The 21,226-nt window shown below is 40.3% G+C and overlaps 1 protein-coding gene across 1 annotated transcript in view; it reads left to right on the top strand.

Annotated features, from left to right (window-relative positions):
* LOC108677847 (beta-1,4-N-acetylgalactosaminyltransferase bre-4-like) overlaps positions 1-20,370 on the top strand; it is a 26,957-nt gene extending 6,587 nt beyond the window's left edge. The window contains exons 2-9 of the mRNA XM_018166143.1: positions 15,143-15,317; positions 15,528-15,828; positions 16,779-16,917; positions 17,246-17,343; positions 17,552-17,735; positions 18,287-18,505; positions 18,982-19,094; positions 20,333-20,370. Of these exons, the coding sequence (XP_018021632.1) occupies positions 15,143-15,317; positions 15,528-15,828; positions 16,779-16,917; positions 17,246-17,343; positions 17,552-17,735; positions 18,287-18,505; positions 18,982-19,094; positions 20,333-20,370 (1,267 nt within the window). The remainder of the gene's footprint in view (positions 1-15,142; positions 15,318-15,527; positions 15,829-16,778; positions 16,918-17,245; positions 17,344-17,551; positions 17,736-18,286; positions 18,506-18,981; positions 19,095-20,332) is intronic.
* Positions 20,371-21,226: the final 856 nt, after the last annotated feature.

Genomic DNA, 21,226 nt, shown 5'->3' with positions numbered 1-21,226 from the left:
AGGTTAATTGCAATAAAGTTGCATTGATATGTTTTAAAAATGTTTTATTATCGTTAAATGTTAATGAGTAAATCCCAATAGCAGAACAATAAATATTTAGAGATTTCCAATAATTTTGGCCATTGTAGCGGCTAATGTAGCGCGCTACATTTTACTGTAGCGGTAGCAGTATCGCCCGTTGCAATCTAGTGGGTGTAGCGGTAGCGGTAGCGCCCGCTACATTTAGAGCATGTAGCGGTAGCGGTAGCGCCCGCTGCATCTAGAGCATGTAGCGGTAGCGGTAGCGCCGCTACATTTCCAAGTAGCGCTGCCCAGCTCTGTCCACTAGTAAACACAAGATCTAGAATATTTGGGGTCTGTTTACCCCTAAAATGGGTTGGCTTGGTGATGTTCTGGATTAAAAATGAGTCTCGCACAGACTCCAAGAACAAGGATGCCGGGTGATCCCCATTTCTTGGAGAAAATTCATCAGCCCAGTCTATTTCTGGATGGTTAAAGTCACCAACGATCAGCGTATGCGACCTGCTGAATGACATGCTCGGTAAAAGGCTGTTTAGTACTTTATTGTTATCAGAGGAGCTGTTAGGTGATCTATAAATGAACCCTATGAGGAGGCTATCTTTGCCTTTTAGAGTAAGTTCACACCACACTGAATCTCTAGCTGATTGATGCTCGGCAGATATCTTAACTTGCTGGGCCCCATAAGAGGTTCCAACCCACAGAGCTACACCTCTACCGCACTGCTATTCATTGAAGTTATGAAAACAATCAAAACCTGGTAGCTGAAATTCAATAGGTACAATTTTCCCCCCGTGACTTTTAGGGAGTGTTTCTGTAATACAAATAATGCCTATACACTCGTTCGCGATCACAGTTAACAGATCACTTATTTTGTTCAAAACGGAATCAGTGTTCGTGTAAAAACATTTTAAAACTTTTTGTGAAATTTCACTTTGATGTATGCGGTTACTTCCTACATTATTTACAGGCCTTGATATACGGACATCATTCCTACTAATTACTTGTCCTCCATCTCCTCTGACTGTCCGTGAGCAGCCGGTGTTGTCTTGGCAGCTTGGAAGTGATTGTCCTGATTTTCCGTACCTTTCCGCCTGATTCTTTCCTGCCACTTCTGGCGAAAAACCGCCCTTTCTAAGGGGGTGGAATCTTTCTTTACAAAAACTGACTTGTAATCAGCGGATTCTTCAAGCTTTCTCGCTGTTTTCAGCACACTCCAGACCTGAGCAGAAACCTTTACAGTCACCAGCAGAGGTCTGAAGGTGTTGGCAGCAGGATCCTTCGAGCGTAGTCTATTGCAAGATATAACATCAATCGATGTGTTGAGTTCCTTGCTGTAACAATCTACAACAAGTGCCGTGTCATCCATCACTCGGTCCTTCGCATCAGATGCGTTACTTTCAGGAATCCCAAACCAGACCAGGTTGGCCTTCCTACGTTCTCTATCAAGTAATTTACGTGAGCTTTCACTAGCGACTCCAGATAAATCAGCTGTCTTTTTCTTCACTTCCATTTCTTCCGTATTTTTCAACTGAGCCTTCCCTTCAGTCAGCTCATTGCATAGCGAGCTCAGTTTGTCACTCAGCGAGCGCACCATCTCACTCAAGGAGTTTACTACATCATTCAACAATTTCGACTCATTGCCGTGCTCTTCCACCGACTCCTCACTTTTTCGAGCAGCAAGAGTTGGTTTTTCGCCATTACGGCAAAACCAATGAAGCAATTTAGATTTCTGGAGAAATGTGTACTCCTTAGAGCTCAGCTTCGAACAGCTGATACAAATGAGATCTTTGCAGACGGTCACAGGTGACCGTCTGGACTTCGCTCAGAGAGATCTCTTTCCAGTACTTGCAAACTTTCATCTCTCGCTGGGCTGATTTGGTTTTATTTTTTATTCTAGAGGCTGTAGAGGGCTTTTATCTAGAGGCAGTAGAGGGCTTTTCGACTATCTTTTTTATTTTTCGTCCAGCCATTATTAATTGCACGAGCTAGATCTCTTGAACGGAGAAAAGGACGGATAAAAATACAGAAAAGGACGGAGAAACATACAAAACTGAGTTGAGTATAGTAAAGTTAGCAAAGTTCCCTCGAAAATTTCGGCTGGAGGAACAGCTGAGCTGCAGCTGGCGAGGGAAAGACAGGTGTCTGGGGGAATCAAGGGATCGACGCGTGCGGCGGGTGGAGACGGGGAGGTGTAGGAGCCAGAGGGTGGGGAGGGTATAGGAAGGCGAGGCCTGAGCCTACTCAAGGCACCGTTGTTCTCCGTAACAGGCGGCCGCCGAGGGTTCACAAGAATCTACAAACTTTCCCTCGATTCATGCACTGGCATTTGTCGGGAATAAAACACTTGTACTTGCCGTTTTTCTCACTATTCGCACAATTTTAACTGAACTGCACTGAAATTGAACCTGTCACTGAAATCGTTTCGGTACAAATTCGAGAGGTAAGTCAAACCGGCATAGTAAAAAGTGAGAAAGTTGGGACCCGCAAACACCTACGTGCGTCCTCGATCACGGTCAGAATATGAACCTACAGCATATGAATAAGAGCAGCCGAAATCACACGCTCATGCCAACATATGCACTCAAGAATTTCTATTGCTTCTAAATCTTGGAATATCAACTGTGTGTTCTTGAATGCCGCCATGCTGCTGACGGGCTTTCCAACGAACATCACATTAAGAAGTGGACAGTAAGGCTAAGAAACTTGTGTTCTAAAAATGTTCAGAATTAAAATATGCAGTCCTGGAAAACTGAATTATTTTCACGGCTCGTACATCACAGTTCACGGTAAAACTTCGCGATTGAAAAGATAATCTTGTCTCATTCTGCATCTGAACAGGACAAAAGGCAAAATACAACTGCGGCCATTTAAAAAGCATTTGAACAAGATAACTGCTGCGTCTCTGGTCTCCGCTGTATCCACTACCTCAAACCGGTTGATTGTTAACTTGAAACCTTGAACAAGGAGTATAATGAGGGTGGTTTTAGCTTCCATGTCTCTGCATGAAGCGTGGGTGATGAAGAAATATATACAGGCTGCAGTATATGTAATGTGTGAGTGTTACGGAATGTACAGTGCAGGCGTGTTCCTAGAGAGCGACGTACGCGTGTTAACATAAAAAATTGAGTATTGGAAATAATGAGCATTCTGAATTGAAGTGTAAGTAACTGATGGATAATAACCATCTTCCAGGTTCAGCGCTCGAGCTGGGAAGAAAATCAAATGAATTGAATTCAACAACAAAGCAGTTTTCAAAAAATATTTTTCGGCTGGGATAGGAAATGCAACTGCCGTCAACGACTACAAGAATAGCAATTAAGGAATAGCATAAGGCACTGGTTACAATTATATACAAATCCTTATAATTCCGTAGTTCAAGGTTCATGTGATGAAAACCTATAAATGGTTGACTAAATTTTAAATTCAAACGGGTTGGATAAGGTGTTGTAAAATTACACTAACTGTTCATTAACTAATTTGTACAACTATAGTTAATCTTTTTCCGTACTTTGCTAATTACGATTTCAAAAACCATCCTTACCCACAGCCCCACCCTGCCCGGCCACCTTCGACTGGGTTGCTGACGTCGGTTGTGTGGTTGTGGTTAAGACCTTAAAGACGTACGCCAGCGCCCAGACCTCGTGCCCTGGAGGCTCCCAGCTCGTCTCTCTCTACAGCGACAACTTCTTCAAGCTCGCTGACTACGTAAACCAAACGGCATTCCTCCCATGTAAATGATATTTTTCTAATGGTAAAAATATTAATGATAAGGATGTATGAATGCTGCACCCTAAATGAAACGAAAAATGTGTAATAATTTTTTATGTTCTCTATTTCAATAGTGTTCCGGAGATTAGTTCGCATTCAAATAGTTCCGGAACCGATGCCGATAGTTCGCATTCAAAGCGAAATATTAATCAGAATGTGATTTGAATTTTGAATCTCTTCTTAACCATTTTAAAATCCCTTTTATTTCATGACAGCGGGCGTTTCGTTTGGTTGGTACACCGTGGGGGTTCACCGCAACAACCTCGTGTGGACTTGGCGCACCGGCCAAGTCATGTCCGGCGTGACTGGTTCAGGACCTTGGGGACCGCTTGAACCCAACGATAACTCAGACTGTGCATTTCTCATGCTCAGTAAAAGCGCCTCCTACCTTGGGGACAAGCCATGCACAACTTTTTCATGGTATGTGTGTGCACTGCAGTGATGTCCGGAAGAGAGTTTCTATGACGGTGCTTCACGGCACTGATTCAGATAATAAGGCAGGTTGTGATAAATAACTTTATTGAAAAACATCATAACAACTTTTTCCATAGGCAGACGAATGATGTTTAAATGTAATTCTCGTTACATAGTTAGTATAAAAAATAAAACGCTAAAATTTTAAGCATTTCAGATAACTTTAAATTCAAATGAAAGTATTCGATAATACAAGCGTAATAATTCATATGCAAGCTGTATCCAATTAAGGCTTTGAAAGCACCCTTGGTGATATTATGAGGAATTAACTCCGGAGAAAATGCATGGCATCGATTGGCGTATAAAATTAATGTTTTATTAAAATCCCTACAATGCTTATCACATTACAGCTCTCTCGACATGTCCCATCACACATGTCCGGGTTTGATTATAGATCTTTTATCGTCACAGTTACATTATATGAGCATCTTTTTACAATTGGCTGCATTTATTTAGATATTGACATATTATTTGCAACCCTATCTTTTCAATCACATGTAATTCTCCGCTGGAAGAACCATTCGACCATAGCAGGATTCGAACCCGAGTTCGCTTCAGACCACGCGACGCTTCAGCCAACTTGACCATGGTAGCACGCATGGATTAAAATCAAAATAAGAATTTTAACCTAATTTTTAACGTCGTGACTTAATGAAAAAGCACTTTTGTGCCTAAATTTTCAAGACACAATTCTTTTGCTATTCTTCAGAGAGGGGACAATTGAATCCGTGAAAAAGTAAAAATCATCGTCATCTACGATCATCATTTGCAGGTCTCATGCTATCGCTGGGTTGCATAACTGGTTGCATAAAGAACTGATCTAAATTGTCATGATGTTGTTTCAAGCATTTCTCGCACCGTCAATTAATGCTTGACGAATTAATGCTATGATTCATCACGTAACATATTTTACTATGAGTACGTCTATAATATCATGAGCTCCAGGTTATTTTTTTGGCGCACATTTTACATTTATACATTGTAATAAAGGATGAATAAGTTTGAATTGACTGGCGATGATCTCTTACTTGGCTCACCAATAACACAGAACAGCTTTATGTCTCAGATCCAATGACTTCAAAACTGCCCCTACATTCGCAGCAAAACTAACACCAATGATTAAAACTATAAAGCAGATAATGTCGTACGTACGTTTAATCACTATTGCACGATATTTTCGACTTATTGTATTACCACTGCTTTCGCCCCTCTTGTTCCCCGTCATTCCATAACACCCGGGGCGTTCAATTTAACATACCACCGGTTCGTTTAGAGATAGAAAGAGGCGGTGCCATTTTAATTGTATCAAATATTTTAATAAATTGCCAGATGAGTTAAAACAAGATTACTCCGAATTGTTTTTAAAAATGAAATTTCGCGATTTTATCCTTAACCAGTATTAATTTGATTTCGAATATTATGCCAGTTTTAAGCATTTTGGCTAGATGTTTGCAGTTGTACCCTGTTTTACTCAGTGTAATATTGATATTGCCTCTTTATGCTGATTTTTTATTGTGTCATGCGGTTATCAGTTTTCTTAAGGCTTTTGTCAATGGGGGAGATTATGTTAGAAATTCACTACTTATAACATCTTATCGTCATCTTATTATCATTACAATAGAGTTTTATACCTATTATGTTGCCTACGAAGCTATTTTAGCTTAAATTGGCATTTACTTGAAAGCCTTACTATTTTGTTGCACGTTTCTTATATATTTCATTGTAACGTGTGCTCCTGTGTGAATAAATAAATCAAATAATAAATCGAATCATTATTATAACGATGATACTTCGGCCGGAAATAATGTTATTATATGATAAATTAAAACTTGGTGGCAAATTAAGCGTTTATGTTTATGTCCTGCAATGACGCCATCCTCCAGGTGGCTTAGCCCGAGCGAAAGTTACATCAATATTTGACGAAAACGGCGTACGAACAGTTTTGGACTGGATCGTTTAGTTTCGTTAAGCCATTTAGACACGTTAGCTGTCTACGCTCAACGCGAAGACTTCTTACAGAAAAATGATTAAATGAGACACATGTTGAAGAACGTGATTGCATAGTTGGTCATGCACGAAAATTTATGGTCTGCGATTAATAGGTAACTATCTTTAAAAGGTAATGTGAATTAAGAAGGTTTTATGGATGTAAATGTGATATTTGTCCATTTTTCCCAGTTCTATTTCAATATATGCAATGCTTCTGTCACCTCATCATCTTCGGTTGTCTTGACAATTCATTGCGGTAGTTTCATTTCATTACAGTATTAACTAATGGCATCCATGTTATCGTTATCCTCTAGCTCTAATCAGGCGTTAAGCCTGTGGCGGATGGATAAGTCTCGAATTAACGAATGCTTAACCCCAGGTTCTATGAGTCGACCTTGCAGTCATGAATTGTTTATTCAGAAATCAATACCAATCAATATTCATATATCAATACAATATTCATAAATCAATCAAGGCAGGTGCAAATTGAACGGGTAAGAGAGGCGACTTGAATTGATTAGTGATAACAAAGTCTCCTTGTGTAGCCCCGTATGATAACGTCGGGACATTGCTACGTTCCCGACAAAGCCAGCTCATGACGATAGCCTTCGAGAGGTTGCGCACTCTCAATAAATGTTTAGGACCCATAGTTTGAGCTGCCGTGCTAGGCACATTCCGGACATTGCGCCAGTCACATTTTCAACCATCAGAAATAGGGTGCACGGCAGAAAGCTTCGTTCGTTCTGAGTTAGTTTTTCTTTACAAACAAAAATGCATATATTACCTAAATTAAAAACTTAGTAAATGCTTTAGGACGTTATATGCAATAATTTTGACACGACTCTCAATTTATTCATTGTTTACGAACTTCCAATCGAAAAAAATATCGCAAAGCCCTGGCAGTGTGCTTGGGATCATTGTCATGGTGAAAAACCCTGCCACGTCCCATCTCCATTGCCCTTGCTGATGGAAGGAGGCTTGCACCCAAAATTTCACGATACATGGCCCCATTTATTCTTTAATGTACACAAACCAGCCGTCCTGGTCCCTTTACAGTTAAACAGCCCAAAAGCAAGATATTGCCACCCCATGCTTCACAGCTGGTATGATGTTCTCTGGATGAAACTCTGCACTCAATTCCCTCCAAATACGACGAGTTGTGTTTTTACCGAATAGTTCTTGTTTGGTTTCATCTGACCATATGACATCCTCCCAATACTCTTCTGGAACATCCAACTGCTCTCTAGCACACTTCAAACATGCCTGGATAGTGGATATGGACTAGCTTAAGCTGGGGGACACGTCTGGCACTGCAAGATCTCAGTCCCTGGCGTCGTAGTGTGTTGCTGATGCTAGCCTTTGTAACGTTGGTTCCAGCTTTCTGCAGGTCATTCATTAGATCCCCCATTGTGGTTCTGGGATTTTTCTTCACCGTCCTTGTGATCATTTTGACCCCACGGGCTGAGATCTCGTGTGGATACCCAGATCGAGGGAGATTAGTAGTGGTCTTGTAGGTCTTCCATGTTCTGATTATTGCTCCTACAGCAGATTTCTTCACACCAAGCTGCTTACCTAGTGCAGATTCATTATTCCCAGCCTGGTGCAGGCCTATAATTCGGTTTCTGATGTCCTCCTACAGCTATTTCGTCTTCACCATAATGGAGTTAAGAGTGCGACTGTTTGTGGTTGTGGGCAGGTGTCTTTTATACAGTTAACGACTTCGAACAGGTTCCATTATTACGGGTAATGTATGGGGAAAGTGAAGTCTCTTAAAAAAAGAAATTCCAGGTCTGTGACAGCCAGAAATCTTGATTGTTCGTGGGTGACCAAATACTTATTTTCTACCATCATTTGCAAATAACATCTTTAAAAATCCAACAAAACGATTTTCTAAAATTATTTTTTTTCATATTTTGTCTCTCATAGTTGAGTTGAGGTCTACCTATGATGTGAACTGCAGGCCTCTCTCATCATTTTAAGTGGGAGAACTTGCACAATTGGTGACTTACTAAATACTTAATTTCCCCACTGTATACATACAATATCCTGACACGATAGTATCAATATCCTGACACGATACAATATCCCGACACGATAGTATCCTGGATACGCGCCCCAACAGCCCCTATAGTATACAATATCCCGACATGATAAGTATCCTGGATACGCGCCCCAACAGCCCCTATAGTATACAATATCCCGACATGATAAGTATCCTGGATACGCGCCCCAACAGCTCCTATGTGCAATATCCCGACACGATAGTATCCTGGATACGCGCCCCAATAGCCCTATATACAATATCCCGACTCGATAAGTATCCTGGATACGCGTCCCAACAGCACCTATATAGTGCTAAGAACAATTCTTTAATTGATTTCCCCATCTTAGTTATTATAACTTAGTTCTAAAGAAATCTTTTGGGGCTAGGACCGTAAAATAGGTTTTCTGATGTTAGTTCTTGTCCGGGAACCCACACTGGCATGGAGTCATATTTCTGACACGGGTCTCAAGCACTGTTGATACATCATCCGAATGATGATTATATTATGAATGATTATATTTAATCCACTGCTAATACATCACATGAATGATGTTACTCCATCATCAGAGTACGCAGAACAAATCATGGGAATTTTTAATTCTTCAAGTAAAGTGAGTTATTTGGCCAGGAGAGAACCTGGGGCGGATCCCGTGCAAGCTGAACACAGCCAACAGCCTGCTCTTAGATCCTTGTGTCTCGTCCTATAGAGCGTGCCAACGTCTCATAACATTCCAACAAACATATGACACTGAAGCAAAGACCCATAAGGTCATAACATCCCACCACACATCTGACACTGAAGCAAGTTTGAGTTCCACGTTCTATCGTTGACGTTATTTGAACTTTATTTCAGCGTTATTGACCTGGTGGTATTGACCGTCGCGATGCAAGTTCATGCTTAACAACCAATAACTAGAGCTACCGTCGCTATGAAAAACACTTTCAGTCCACGCACTGCTCCAGAGCAGTAAGTCACCGCTCTAAACAATGAATATCTAACTAGGCTCGCGCGGTGATCATTGCGATCTTCCATGAATTTTATGCCACAGCGATGCCACCCCGCTGGTTGTACCCATATTTTCTTCCACTAATTGCAGTACAATATATATCGACTCGCCATTTGTTTCTTGATCAATGCTATGGAACTGAAGACTTCGCGCTACTCGATCGTCCCAAACTGTGATGAATCTCTCCATATTTTCTCGTCTGGCAGATTTACTTCGAATCTCAGTAGTATTCGCTGATAATTTTCATTGATTTCTGTAGCAAGGATTTCATTCGTCAGTGTGTCCGGAGTCCCTTCCAGACGAGGACGTGTTTGTTGTTATTAAAATGATTTGCGTTACTTACTGGCCACTTATCCACAAAACTCAATGTTTCAATTATTTTTCTTAATTCATTTAAATATTTCTTAAAATTAGAAAAAACAAATTAAAATTCATTTCTAAATGTTTCAGAGTTCCCGAAAACCGTGTCGCGGAATTGTTCCATCAAAAAGTTACTCATACTTTCGACAATAGCGCGACATTTTTGGCATATTGTACGACAAATGTCACACAATTACTGTCTCGGAATGTACCAATGTCGCAGAATCTACCTATGATTAGTATTTGCTAATAGTGCGACACAAATAACGATGAACGCTATTATGCGACGGGGTTAGGTTAGAGGTGAGACGTTAGGTTAGGGTTAGAGGTGAGAAATATATATGAGCGGACTAGACATGTATCATCGCGGCACAATGAAGCAAGGGGCAAGTTAACACGAGTATGAAACGGGAATAATATCACTTAATACAACTTTGCACCCCAACTTTCCACATTAACCAAAACATTCTCTAATGTTTACCAGAATTGCAAGACCCTCGCACATTGCCCGAGCAAAACAATTTTCAATATTCACCAGCAGTCAGAATACTCACACATTGACCAAAACAAAACATTCTTCAGTATGAAATAGCACTCAACGATCAGCATTCACCAATATTCAACACTGCTCAATATTATCCCACATTATTCATGTACGAAACATTCTAACACCTTCACCCGTACCAAACATTCATACCTATTGCGGGTACCGAACATTTTCCACATACGACAGAGCAAAACATTCTCTCACCTTGACCAGTTTTAAACATTCTATAATATTCGCTATCACTAAACAACCACATTCGCATAAACTGTTAAGCATTCGGCGGGAAAACCACTTAAATCAATCCTGAAAGTCCCCGAAAATATTTGCAAACAGCCTCGTGTATTTAGTATCTTAAGGGCTCAATTATAACAATTTTAACATAGCGCAAATTCAATACGGTTGCTAATTCCAGTGTTTTCAGGTACGAAGTACATAAAATGTAATTAATTGTACGCGGTAATGTAATTCAGGGTGAGACGACAATCGAGAGCATTCACATTCAGTTTAATTTGCTAACGACTCGTTATCTTCCCAGTCAATCAGGTCTTGATCGATCGGTGAAGATTGATGTGGTTCAATCACGAATATTGATGCAGATTCCTGCTCTACCGACTACGGCGAAACCCAATTTGGAGTCGACAAATAGGAGGGGCAATGTCGCGGGGCGCAGCACCGATTAAAGAGGAGCATTCTATGCCGATTTGGTGAAGGTCTTTGAAAATTCTGCATACTATAATTTATTGAATCGAATAATCTGCATTGAACGATGTCGAATCTACAGTAGCTGAAGCTGAATCTGCATTAATCGATGTCGAATCGTCATCGATCTACGTCGAATCTTCCTTAATCGATATCTAATCCATATTAATCGATGCCGAATACTAGCTTCTTTTACATCCTACCGTACGAATATAGTAAATTTTCCACAACTGAACGAAAGTTCAAGGAACAATATAAAACAATTTTATTTAATTTAATTCACATTACATACGACGCAGAAATCAAATCCGTACGTGTACAAAATATTTCAGCGTGTGCAAGAAACATACTGTACACATTGTCATGACTCAACAAATTATTAACCTGTATTAGTCTTCTGAATATAATTCAACAGGTTAATCATGGTTTTTACTCACGGCAGTTATTCATTAAAATAATTAAAACATAGAAGCAAACTATGACGTGAGATGAAGTAGACAAAAAAATGAAATAATAATGGATTTTACAGAAAAACACGTTTTTACAAGCGTTTTAATTTATCACCGATAATAACTCTGACAGTGGAAACTTGTGGTTCGTGTTTGTAAAACACTTTGATTTGATTTAGGATTCAAAGTATGGCTTGAAGGATCGAGTTTCAAACTTTATCATAATGAAATTGATAACAAACTTCATCACCTCATCAACAAACTTCAACTCAACAAGTTTATAAACTCATCAACAAGCGTTATCAACACAAACTTTATCAACTCAGGGAAACGTCCAGCTAACATGATAAGAAATAAAAATGTTACGCTTGCGTCATAAATTTCCGAAAATTAAGAAATAATGCCTATAAAATTGCAGAATTATATAAGAAACTCAACCACTAGAAAATAGTGATAGGTATGTGTCAAATTCTTTCTACTCAACTTATTTCATTAATTACGGTTAGTCGACTCACTAATGATATATAAACATAAAATTACAGCAAAAGCAAGATAAGACCTGAAAGCACATGCCAATTATAAAACCAGAGAAGAAAACACTAGCCAAGTAAAATAAAGCTAGGCAGTGAGAGTCGATTCCATATCACATTTAATTCCAACCAATCACAGTTTATTCGCAACGTGAAATTTATTTACACAGCGGAAGCGAGCAAGATGTGTAAAAAATTAAAATAAAGTTCTTATTTAACTAGGGGCCGTAAAGATAAATTATATTTTAGCCTCAATCACCGTAATCTTGAAATTGAATAACTTTCCAGGCACTTATCAAAAAAGTCAATAGTGAAATAATTTTTTCTACATATTTTTCTAATATTTACTGAAAGCATTTGAGGTTTATCAAGGAAGAATTGCTGTTCTGGCAAGATTTATTTGCGGGCGCACTCATCAGTCCCACTTCATCACAATATGTTTTTGATGCACCGCGCTGAATGTCGGAACAAAATTTCCACTTGGTAGGACAGGTCTGCATGGCACTTTGGTTGACCCAGCTGCAGCAAGTGCAGTGAGAGCAACGGTGGGCGGTAGTCAAACCCGCTGTACAGAAGACTGCATACGCGGTAGCAGTTACCTAATTCACTGCTTTGACACCAAGGAAAGATGAACCAAAATACGGAAGAGATGCTGCAGGAGCATCATGCCGCTATTTCTCCTATGAAATACGATGCGGACCACGGTGCGGATGGTTCTCCCAAGGTGCACCGTCCCAAATCATGCGGCCCCAAGCCCCAGCCATCCTCAACGATGAGACCTCACATGAAAATAATTGTATATGGTCAAATCTGTTTGGGGGTCAAATCTCTATAGGGGCAACGACATGGGATGGGCGGTGAGGCGCGCGTCAAGCGCTTGCTGCAGCGCCTGACTCCCACAACCGTTCACACAAATTTTTGAACGAGGTAGCTCGCGACCGCGCGCTTCGAACATTAGTTGCTAGTTAGACGTCAGTGAGGATGGATGCAACAGAGTTTGAGCTCTGAGCCATTGTTCTCGGGTATGCTGCTGTAATTACATTCATGGTCTCTATAGGCATTCACGGTCTCTATAGGCATTCATGGTCTCTGTAGCCATTCATGGTCTCTATAGGCATTCATGATCTCAATAAAGATCAATCAGCCTCTCTATTAGAGAGCGAGTCAAAACGAGTGTGGCGTTAGTTAACATATTGTTGTTAGGGACCAGCGTATGCAGACAACTTCGCTATACCACAGACAGCCGTATACTGACGTTCAGAGTGTTCAGACTTCAGTGTAGCGCTTGTGTTGCATGAGGCAGGGCGACTGGGAATCGCTAGCTTGCCAATCTCGTCGTTGTCCAAATGAAGCGATTGACGTCCGTGTGTTGCCCCTAGTGTAAACGGGCCATAAAGCGAATGACTGAATTTCAGCTGAAAACTTTAATGGGGTCGCTGTGAATTGCCAGTCAACTTTTTCAGTACTGCTACTATGGTGTTCAACACAATACGGCTCCTATCAGTCGTGCAAAAAAGTGAATACTACCATACCCATCTGCAATGGCTGCCAACCGACGATTACGAAGTTAACTTTTCACTAATATTTATCTAAGGCACAAAGATAGATTTTTCAAGAATCGTGTGATCGAATTTTACTTTGTATTTATTTTGTAAGTCAACACTTTAACAGGAAGCTGAATTATTCAGCGTATTTCTGTAAAGAATCCCAATATTATTAAAGTGCTCAACCGCCACGACTACACCGCCACACAGAGTACACTTACGCGTACATACAAAAGCGGTTGAGTTCTTCAGGGAGTTTCGGGCAACCTCAAGTTCTGGCTGACGAGCTCAAGGTGGCATGATCCATTTAAATATTTGATTATTTCCTTGCGAGTGCATTCTTCTCCAACATAGGCGTTCTTTGATTATGCATGACAGCTAAGCCAAGCTTAAGTTGACTTGATTCATATTTCTCTACTTGGGATAAAAGGGACTGCTTATTATTAAAGAACTGAATCCCAGGATATAGGAAAAAGGAAAGGGGCGCGCAAATAGGTCTTATCGCCGCCAAATATTGATTTGCACCTGCAGCTGCCTCCTACCATGCCACACATCGCAGGTGCAGGTGAGCTACTCTTCCTCGCTCAATCTTTGCTCTCATATTCGCTCCACTCCAGCACTGCTCTCACGCTTGCCACACTGCAGGCCAAGCTTACATCTTGTCGAATGTTTCTTCACAGTTATTGGTATAACATTGATTCAGCAGGAAAATATGTCGTAAGATGTATATATTTCAAGATTTTTCTGCATGCAATTCAATTCGACTGACATCTCGACTGACATATTCGACTGACATCTGTTGCGTTTCAGACGCGCCACTTCGGGAACGGTTGCCATCCGAAGGTGTTAAGGGCAGCACTGCAGGCTGCAGCCGCTGCTCTGACTCTTGCTGTCCCTGGTATTGCAGTTTCTGCAGGTCATTTACCTATTATTCAATAACTTACAAAATGTATTGCTATAACTAACTTTCAATCATTTGCCAAAAGGCCATAACTTTAAATAACTTATCAAAAGGTCATTGCATAAAATGAATGCTTCGACATATCTTTTTACCACATGCAATTTTCCGAATGCATGAATTCGAGAATGTGAAAGAGTGCATTATTAGCTGTTGCTCTCAATCAAGTAGGGAATGAGTAAAGCACTCATCCATCATCCACACCTGAATAAAGGAATTATTTAGTTAGTTACATTGAAAAATTAAATTATCTACATCGGGACACAAGTTTTTGTAAAGATTAACCATCCGATTACGGAAATTTGCGTAACTCCTTCCTAAAATGGGATAATGACGACCACATTACCGCGGGTCGGTTATCGGAAGTATTCAGAACAATTTTAGATATTATTAATTTTTTCATGAATGAGCCCAAAAGTATCAAAAGTGTATTCAACTATTATACAAAACCCAATAAAAAAATGGATCTAAAATATTTAGAGCGTACCTTATCTGAAAACTTGAACTTAAACTCGGTTCCTGGTGACGAAATTTATTCGTTTCGTTGATTTTGAATAAATGTTCTTGCCTGAGCTGATATTACGTAGTTTTGATTTACTGTCATACTGATTAGGATATTGCTTTATTTCCAACATTCGGCGATCCCACTTTTCCAACAAGCTACCACGCAATCAACGTATGAAAGTATTTTGCAAATTTTGGAAGGCTGCAAGCTTTTCATACCCACATCTCAGAACTGGTATGATTTTCAGACATTGTTTTGGCGGTGGTCATGTCAGATGTTCAAGAATTGTGCTGCTACTGTTGGTGTTACTGGTGTTGCTGGTGTTGGAAAGCGCTTTGTTCTACGCCACTACAGCTCCCTTATATTCCATAGAACCCTCCAGCACTGCGTCTGTCAAGAACAGCGAACAGTCCCTGAAAAAGGTGCGGCTTCATATACAAGTATCATTTCCTTAGTCTTCATAATTAGGGACCATGAAAAATCGTGAAATATGAATGAATGTTTTATTACGGAGAGAGAGTGCTAACAAAACGGGTAACAGGATTCATGTTACGAGTTGGTTTGAATTATTTATTAACTCTCTTACTCAGTTTGAGATTAGGTATTTCGTGACATGATTGTTATATTTTAAGGAACGAGACTCGCATCGCAGCAGCGAGATTCCTCCCCCGCCATCAAGCGAGACTCTCGGTGACGCGTCAGCAAGACTCCAGGACATCAATAACAACAGCGACCGCACTATTTACACCCAAATCATTGGCATAAATGACATCAAAATTGATCACAGCGTCAACAATAGTGGAAGTTCCATACCCGAGGGAGACTTAGATAGAAAAAGCAATAACAAATCGGGCAATTTGACAGGTGAAGAGCCAAATTTGAGCGCAGTGAGCGGAGAGCCGCTGCCTTGCTTAAATGTGCTGCCAAACCTTGGTGAGTGCTGGGGCTGTCGTAAATTCTTTACAATTTTAACGTTCTTCACGACTCTTTCATTGATCGATCTCCTGACAAAATTACTATCCTGCTATATATGAAAATATATAAATTAATTATAAAGGGGTGAAACGCTCAGAATTTTCATCAACGGAGTGTAATACTGAAAGGTGTTTAAATACTACATCACTGTTGCGTTTCTGATATTCATGGTGCAAGAGGACAATGTAACAATTCGCGACAGTTTATCATGAATCGCCGCCCTCAGGTTGTTTCCTATTGTTGAAGTAATCATATTTTTTTGTAACTTTTACTGCGAGTTGTCGTTTTTTTCGTAGCTTTTATGTTCCTTACCGTAGTTCCTGTAACAGCACCCGCCTCTGGCACCGGTCTCGAGTTTGTGTCTTCGGCTGAATGCAAGTTCGTTCCGCTCCTGCTGTGCTGAAATTAACTTTAAGAAAAAGGACTACATTGATTTTTCTCACACAAATCTATCAAGATATTACCATAGAGTCTAGCAGTAGAGCTCACTATGTTGATTACGTACGGTGAGTAGAGCTTACGACCAAAATGCCGTCGCTCGAGAAGTTTCGCCCATGGACGTTTGTAACATAAATATGAAAATTACTTCTGCAAAACCTGAACCTTCAAGCTTAAATTATGGTACAGAGTTGAGTTACAATTGTACATGGAGCAGTAAATGAAGACGTTCTGAGTGGCCGGATGCTGTTGAAATATATAAAACCGATATAAATTAGCGAATTTGATTGTTGATGATGTTATTGGACTTGTAATATTGATTAGGAGCTGCGAAGGTGTAGTTAGCCGTTGAAGAAATGATTAGGAAATTTTTTGAAATTCTAGGGCAAGAAGTGATGGTATATTGACATGAGACTGCAGCACAAAATGACACTGCTGAAGCTGTCATTAAGCCTTGAAGTGCATTACAGGAGGACCAGTCGCTGTGGACACTTCTTCAGCAGACCTTGCGGAGGAAGAGCGGCGGCACCCCGAGCTGCTGCTGGGGGGCCGATGGCGGCCGGTGGAGTGCCAGGCTCGGCAGAAGGTGGCCATCATCATCCCATACAGGTTATAGAGGGCAGAAGGTGGCTAAGGTGGCCGTCATCCCATACAGGTTATAGAGGGCAGAAGGTGGCCATCATCCCATACAGGTTATAGAGGGAAAATGCCATCATATGAAGAATATCATATGAATATGGGACTAAAAACGGCTGATTGCGGCTTCGGAAATTTATTTAGAGTGTTCAATAAGTTGGTCATAAATAGACGTTACAAGTAAACAAATTTGTTCCTTCCTTTCTACTAGTCACAAATTATTTTTTTTTGATTTAAACATCATGTTCATCGCCGTCTTTTTTAATTTACCAATTAAGAACAATTTCAAATTTATTTGCAGGTCTCGTGCCTCACAACTGCCAATATTCATGCGTCACATGCACCCGTTCCTGCAGAAGCAGCTGCTCGACTACGGCATCTTCGTCGTGGAACAGGCAGGTGCGCGGCCCTGATAGTGTACATCTAACGCGCACCTATCTTATACCTGGGACTGAACATTTAAATGCGCATTTTCTTCTTAGCCCACAGTCCATTCACTTCAAAACCATTTTGATCCTAATGAACCATCTCTCCTTATAGTAAATATATCGCTATATTATGCTCTCGGGACTTAGGATAACACGTTAATATGATATGTATGTTTAAGGAAATGAATCGTTCAACCGTGGCATGCTTATGAACATCGGGGCGCTGGAGAGCGTGAAGCTGTGCCCCTGCGAGTGCCTCATCTTCCACGACATCGACCTGCTGCCTGAAGACGACCGCAACTTGTACGCCTGTCGAGAGCAACCTCTGCATCTGAGCGTCGCCTACAACACATTCAACTACAAGTGAGTCTCGAAATATACACCATGGATTACAAGTGAGTACCTCGATCTACATTCTACAGTATGAACTACAAGTAAGTACCTCGATCTACACTATAAACTACATGTGAGTACCTCGATCTACGGCATAAACTACACGTGAGTACCTCGATCTACAGCATGAACTACATGTGAGTACCTCAATCTACGGCATAAACTACATGTGAGTACCTCGATCTACAGCATGAACTACATGTGAGTACCTCGATCTACACCATAAACTACACGTGAGTACTTCGATCTACATGCAGTATTACCTAAAATTGAGCGCCGAAATGAAGACAATGAAGACAATAATCTATCAGTTAGTCTCGCAATCTTAGCCATGATTACAGAGTCTCGTAATGTACATCGTTAATTATAAGTGAATTAAGAGGCTACAACTTAGTTGTAGTCGGTTATAAGTCTAAGAAGAGTAGTCAGAATAGGCAGAAAAACTGGAGACTAGAATGATATTACCACTCATGCAATTCATCAGGTGACTAAGCTGCTGTTCAAAAACATATTTATTCTAGGCTACCATACGAAGACTTCTTTGGTGGCGTGAACGCAATATTAGTGGGACACTTCCGGCAAGTGAACGGCTTCAGCAACAAGTTCTGGGGCTGGGGCGGAGAAGATGATGATTTGGCCAACCGCATTAAATACCACGGGCTGTCCATCTCCCGCAACCCCGCCAACATCTCGCGCTACACGATGATCAAGCACGAGAAAGAGAAACCCAATCCTCACAGGTTTGAGCCAACATGCTTACCTAAATGTTAAACAAAATCAATGAATTTCAGCTAGACAGGGCGTCAATATTTGAGTGCTTTTCGTTTGGGACAATGCCGTGAAATCCACGCTTACATCTTGCATCGGCCAGTTTCTGTCGTCGAGCTCGTGTTGCATGTAAGGGAATCCCTGTAGCTCCGTTGGCTCTCGGACAACAGACGCTTATCAGGTGACCCATGAATGGCCAGCAGTATTAGGAACAAAAACAAGCTCCGGCCGAATCAGTGACATTCCCACGGATCGTCTGTGCTCGAGCCTCAAGTATTTTGGCTCCTCTTGCTCTGGCTCCAGTCGATGCGCCCAGTATTATGTATCAGCTTAGTGCCCAGATACAGAACTAGAAGCAAAATTGCGCCTCGACTTCCAGAAACTCCAATTTACATAATTTAGTATATATTTTCAAAGATTCTGTACTCAAAGCGATGTTGCATCTCAGGTTTGAAATGGTGCGCTCGGGCCAGGGCCGCTTCACCTCAGACGGACTCAACTCTGTACAGTACCGCGTGCTGGATGTACAGCCGCGCAGACTGTACACCTGGATCTACGTTGAGCTCATGAAAGTATAACGGCTGGTCCGTAAATGTTGAGTGCAGCTCTTTTCCTAGCATAAGTTTAATTATTTTTTAGTTGTTTATTAATTTTAATTTGTATTAAAAGCACTTGATTGCTTAAATCGCAAGTTTATCAAGAATTTAAAAGCAAAGAAAATAGCCAAAAATTCACCATTGCTTATGAATGAAAAAGTTTCAGAGTCCAGCTCCACCGTCAGTTCAAAACCTATAAGACAAGCAGAATCAATTAGAGAACTAAAATTCGCATTGAAGATAAAAACATAAAGTGACATAAAATAAAATACACATGAATGGACAGGCCTATATATTTACATATATATCAAAATAGAAAATCCTTTTCTATTTAGAAAAGACCTTTCTAAATAGAAGTAGAAATTCTAAGACCTTTTTAGTAAATAGAAAAGCCTTTTCTATTTTCTAATTTTTTTTTCTTTTGTCACTTTATGTTCTATCTTCAATGTGAATTTTAGTTCTCTAATTGATTCTGCTTGTCGCATAGGTTTTGAACTGACGATGGAGCTGGACTCCGAAATATTCTCATTCATAAGAAATGGTGAACTTTTTAGCTGTTCTCTTTGCTTCTAAATTCTTATAAGTTGTTACGAGAACCGGTCAGCAGGACCTGTCGCTCTGATGACATTTATTTTGTTTCAATATTACGTAATTAAATTGAAATAAGAATTTATTTTTTATTCACTTTGTTATGTTTTATGTGTAATATTTATTCGTTAATGGCAGAATAATATTACCACGAGCAGACAATCGGCACTAGAACGCTGCACGAGATGAAAATGGCAAACGTGGAAGACAACAGTTGGAAAAACGACGGAAATTAATACAGATTTATTTTGCTTTCTCATTGTGACCTTATAATGATTATTCTATACGTGGGAGAATGATCGAGAACATATAGTAACGGATAAGAAAGTAACGTGTACAAATGTGCGTATACTCGTACATGCCCTGACAGGACCCGTGAGTAAAGACTTGGCAGGCTCGTCCTCAGAGTTCATTTAGGTTTCTGCCGGTGTATGTACTGCAGCCCTTGAGAAGGTTTTTATCTCGATTGGCTTAATTTGTTCAGGCCAACCCCTATCAAACTCTCAGGATACTATTTAGGTAAAAGTTTGCCAGCTGTGATATTCATGGAATGGGGTTTTACAAGATTCGGAGTTCCTTTGTACGAAGCATATTTTTAACGTAAGTACCGTTTTTGAGTTAAGCCGCCGCGCGGCACTGCGGCCTTTGTTTAGCAGAAAAGCGTCGTTTAGTTACATCTGTTGTGAAGCCATGGACTTACGCCATCACGGAGTTTGTAAAGGATGGGACACCCGAGAGACCAGCCTGAGCCTATACTTGAAAAAAAAGTTTATCAGCCAATCATTGACGGCCTTTTAAGCAAAATCCACCAATAATAGACAAGAAAATAGAGTGTAAGTACTTACGTTCACTTAGTCAGTTTTGAAAGTATGGCCTCTGCTGCCTGACGCTCCGCTTGTTATTCTTGGAAGAACCTATTCCAAGTGAGGCTGGTTTCGTTATCGTGCGTGTGTTTTATATTTTACTTTTTGTTGTTTGTTACTCAGATGCATTTCAATTGCAGATTCCATAAACAACAGATATTGTCTGTTTTTGCATGGTAGTTATGTTGCGTATATATCTTGAGTAACATCATATCAGCTCCTTTTCTTCTTATTGATATTTTTACTGCAACTTTCAGGACGATGATGCCACTTCATTACTTATTAGGCCCATGCGATTTTTTTACACTTTGCGTATTTAGTTATTATCATTGATGCTCATAGGAGATTAACTAAGATATCCAGATCTTCGTTTTTTAGTTATTGTTCTTCGTAATCCTGGTAAGCGTTTTGGACGAACAGTCCCAAAGGTGGTCGAAGACAACACAGGAGGCAGGGCCTCCAGTAACCTTACAGATGAACACGTAATTATTATAAAAGAACACTATTATTTATCTCAAACTTCCCCAAGAACTTCGCTGCGAGAAGCTATGCTCGAAATTCAATGACTGAAATAAAATATTCAAACCATGCAATTATTATAGAAAAAATGAAATCTAATCAAATTATGCTGGATATATGTGGACAG

Source organism: Hyalella azteca, unplaced genomic scaffold (assembly GCF_000764305.2).
Source record: "Hyalella azteca isolate HAZT.00-mixed unplaced genomic scaffold, Hazt_2.0.2 contig6217, whole genome shotgun sequence".
NCBI lineage: Eukaryota > Metazoa > Arthropoda > Malacostraca > Amphipoda > Hyalellidae > Hyalella > Hyalella azteca.
This window is presented reverse-complemented; position numbering and strand designations above follow the sequence as displayed.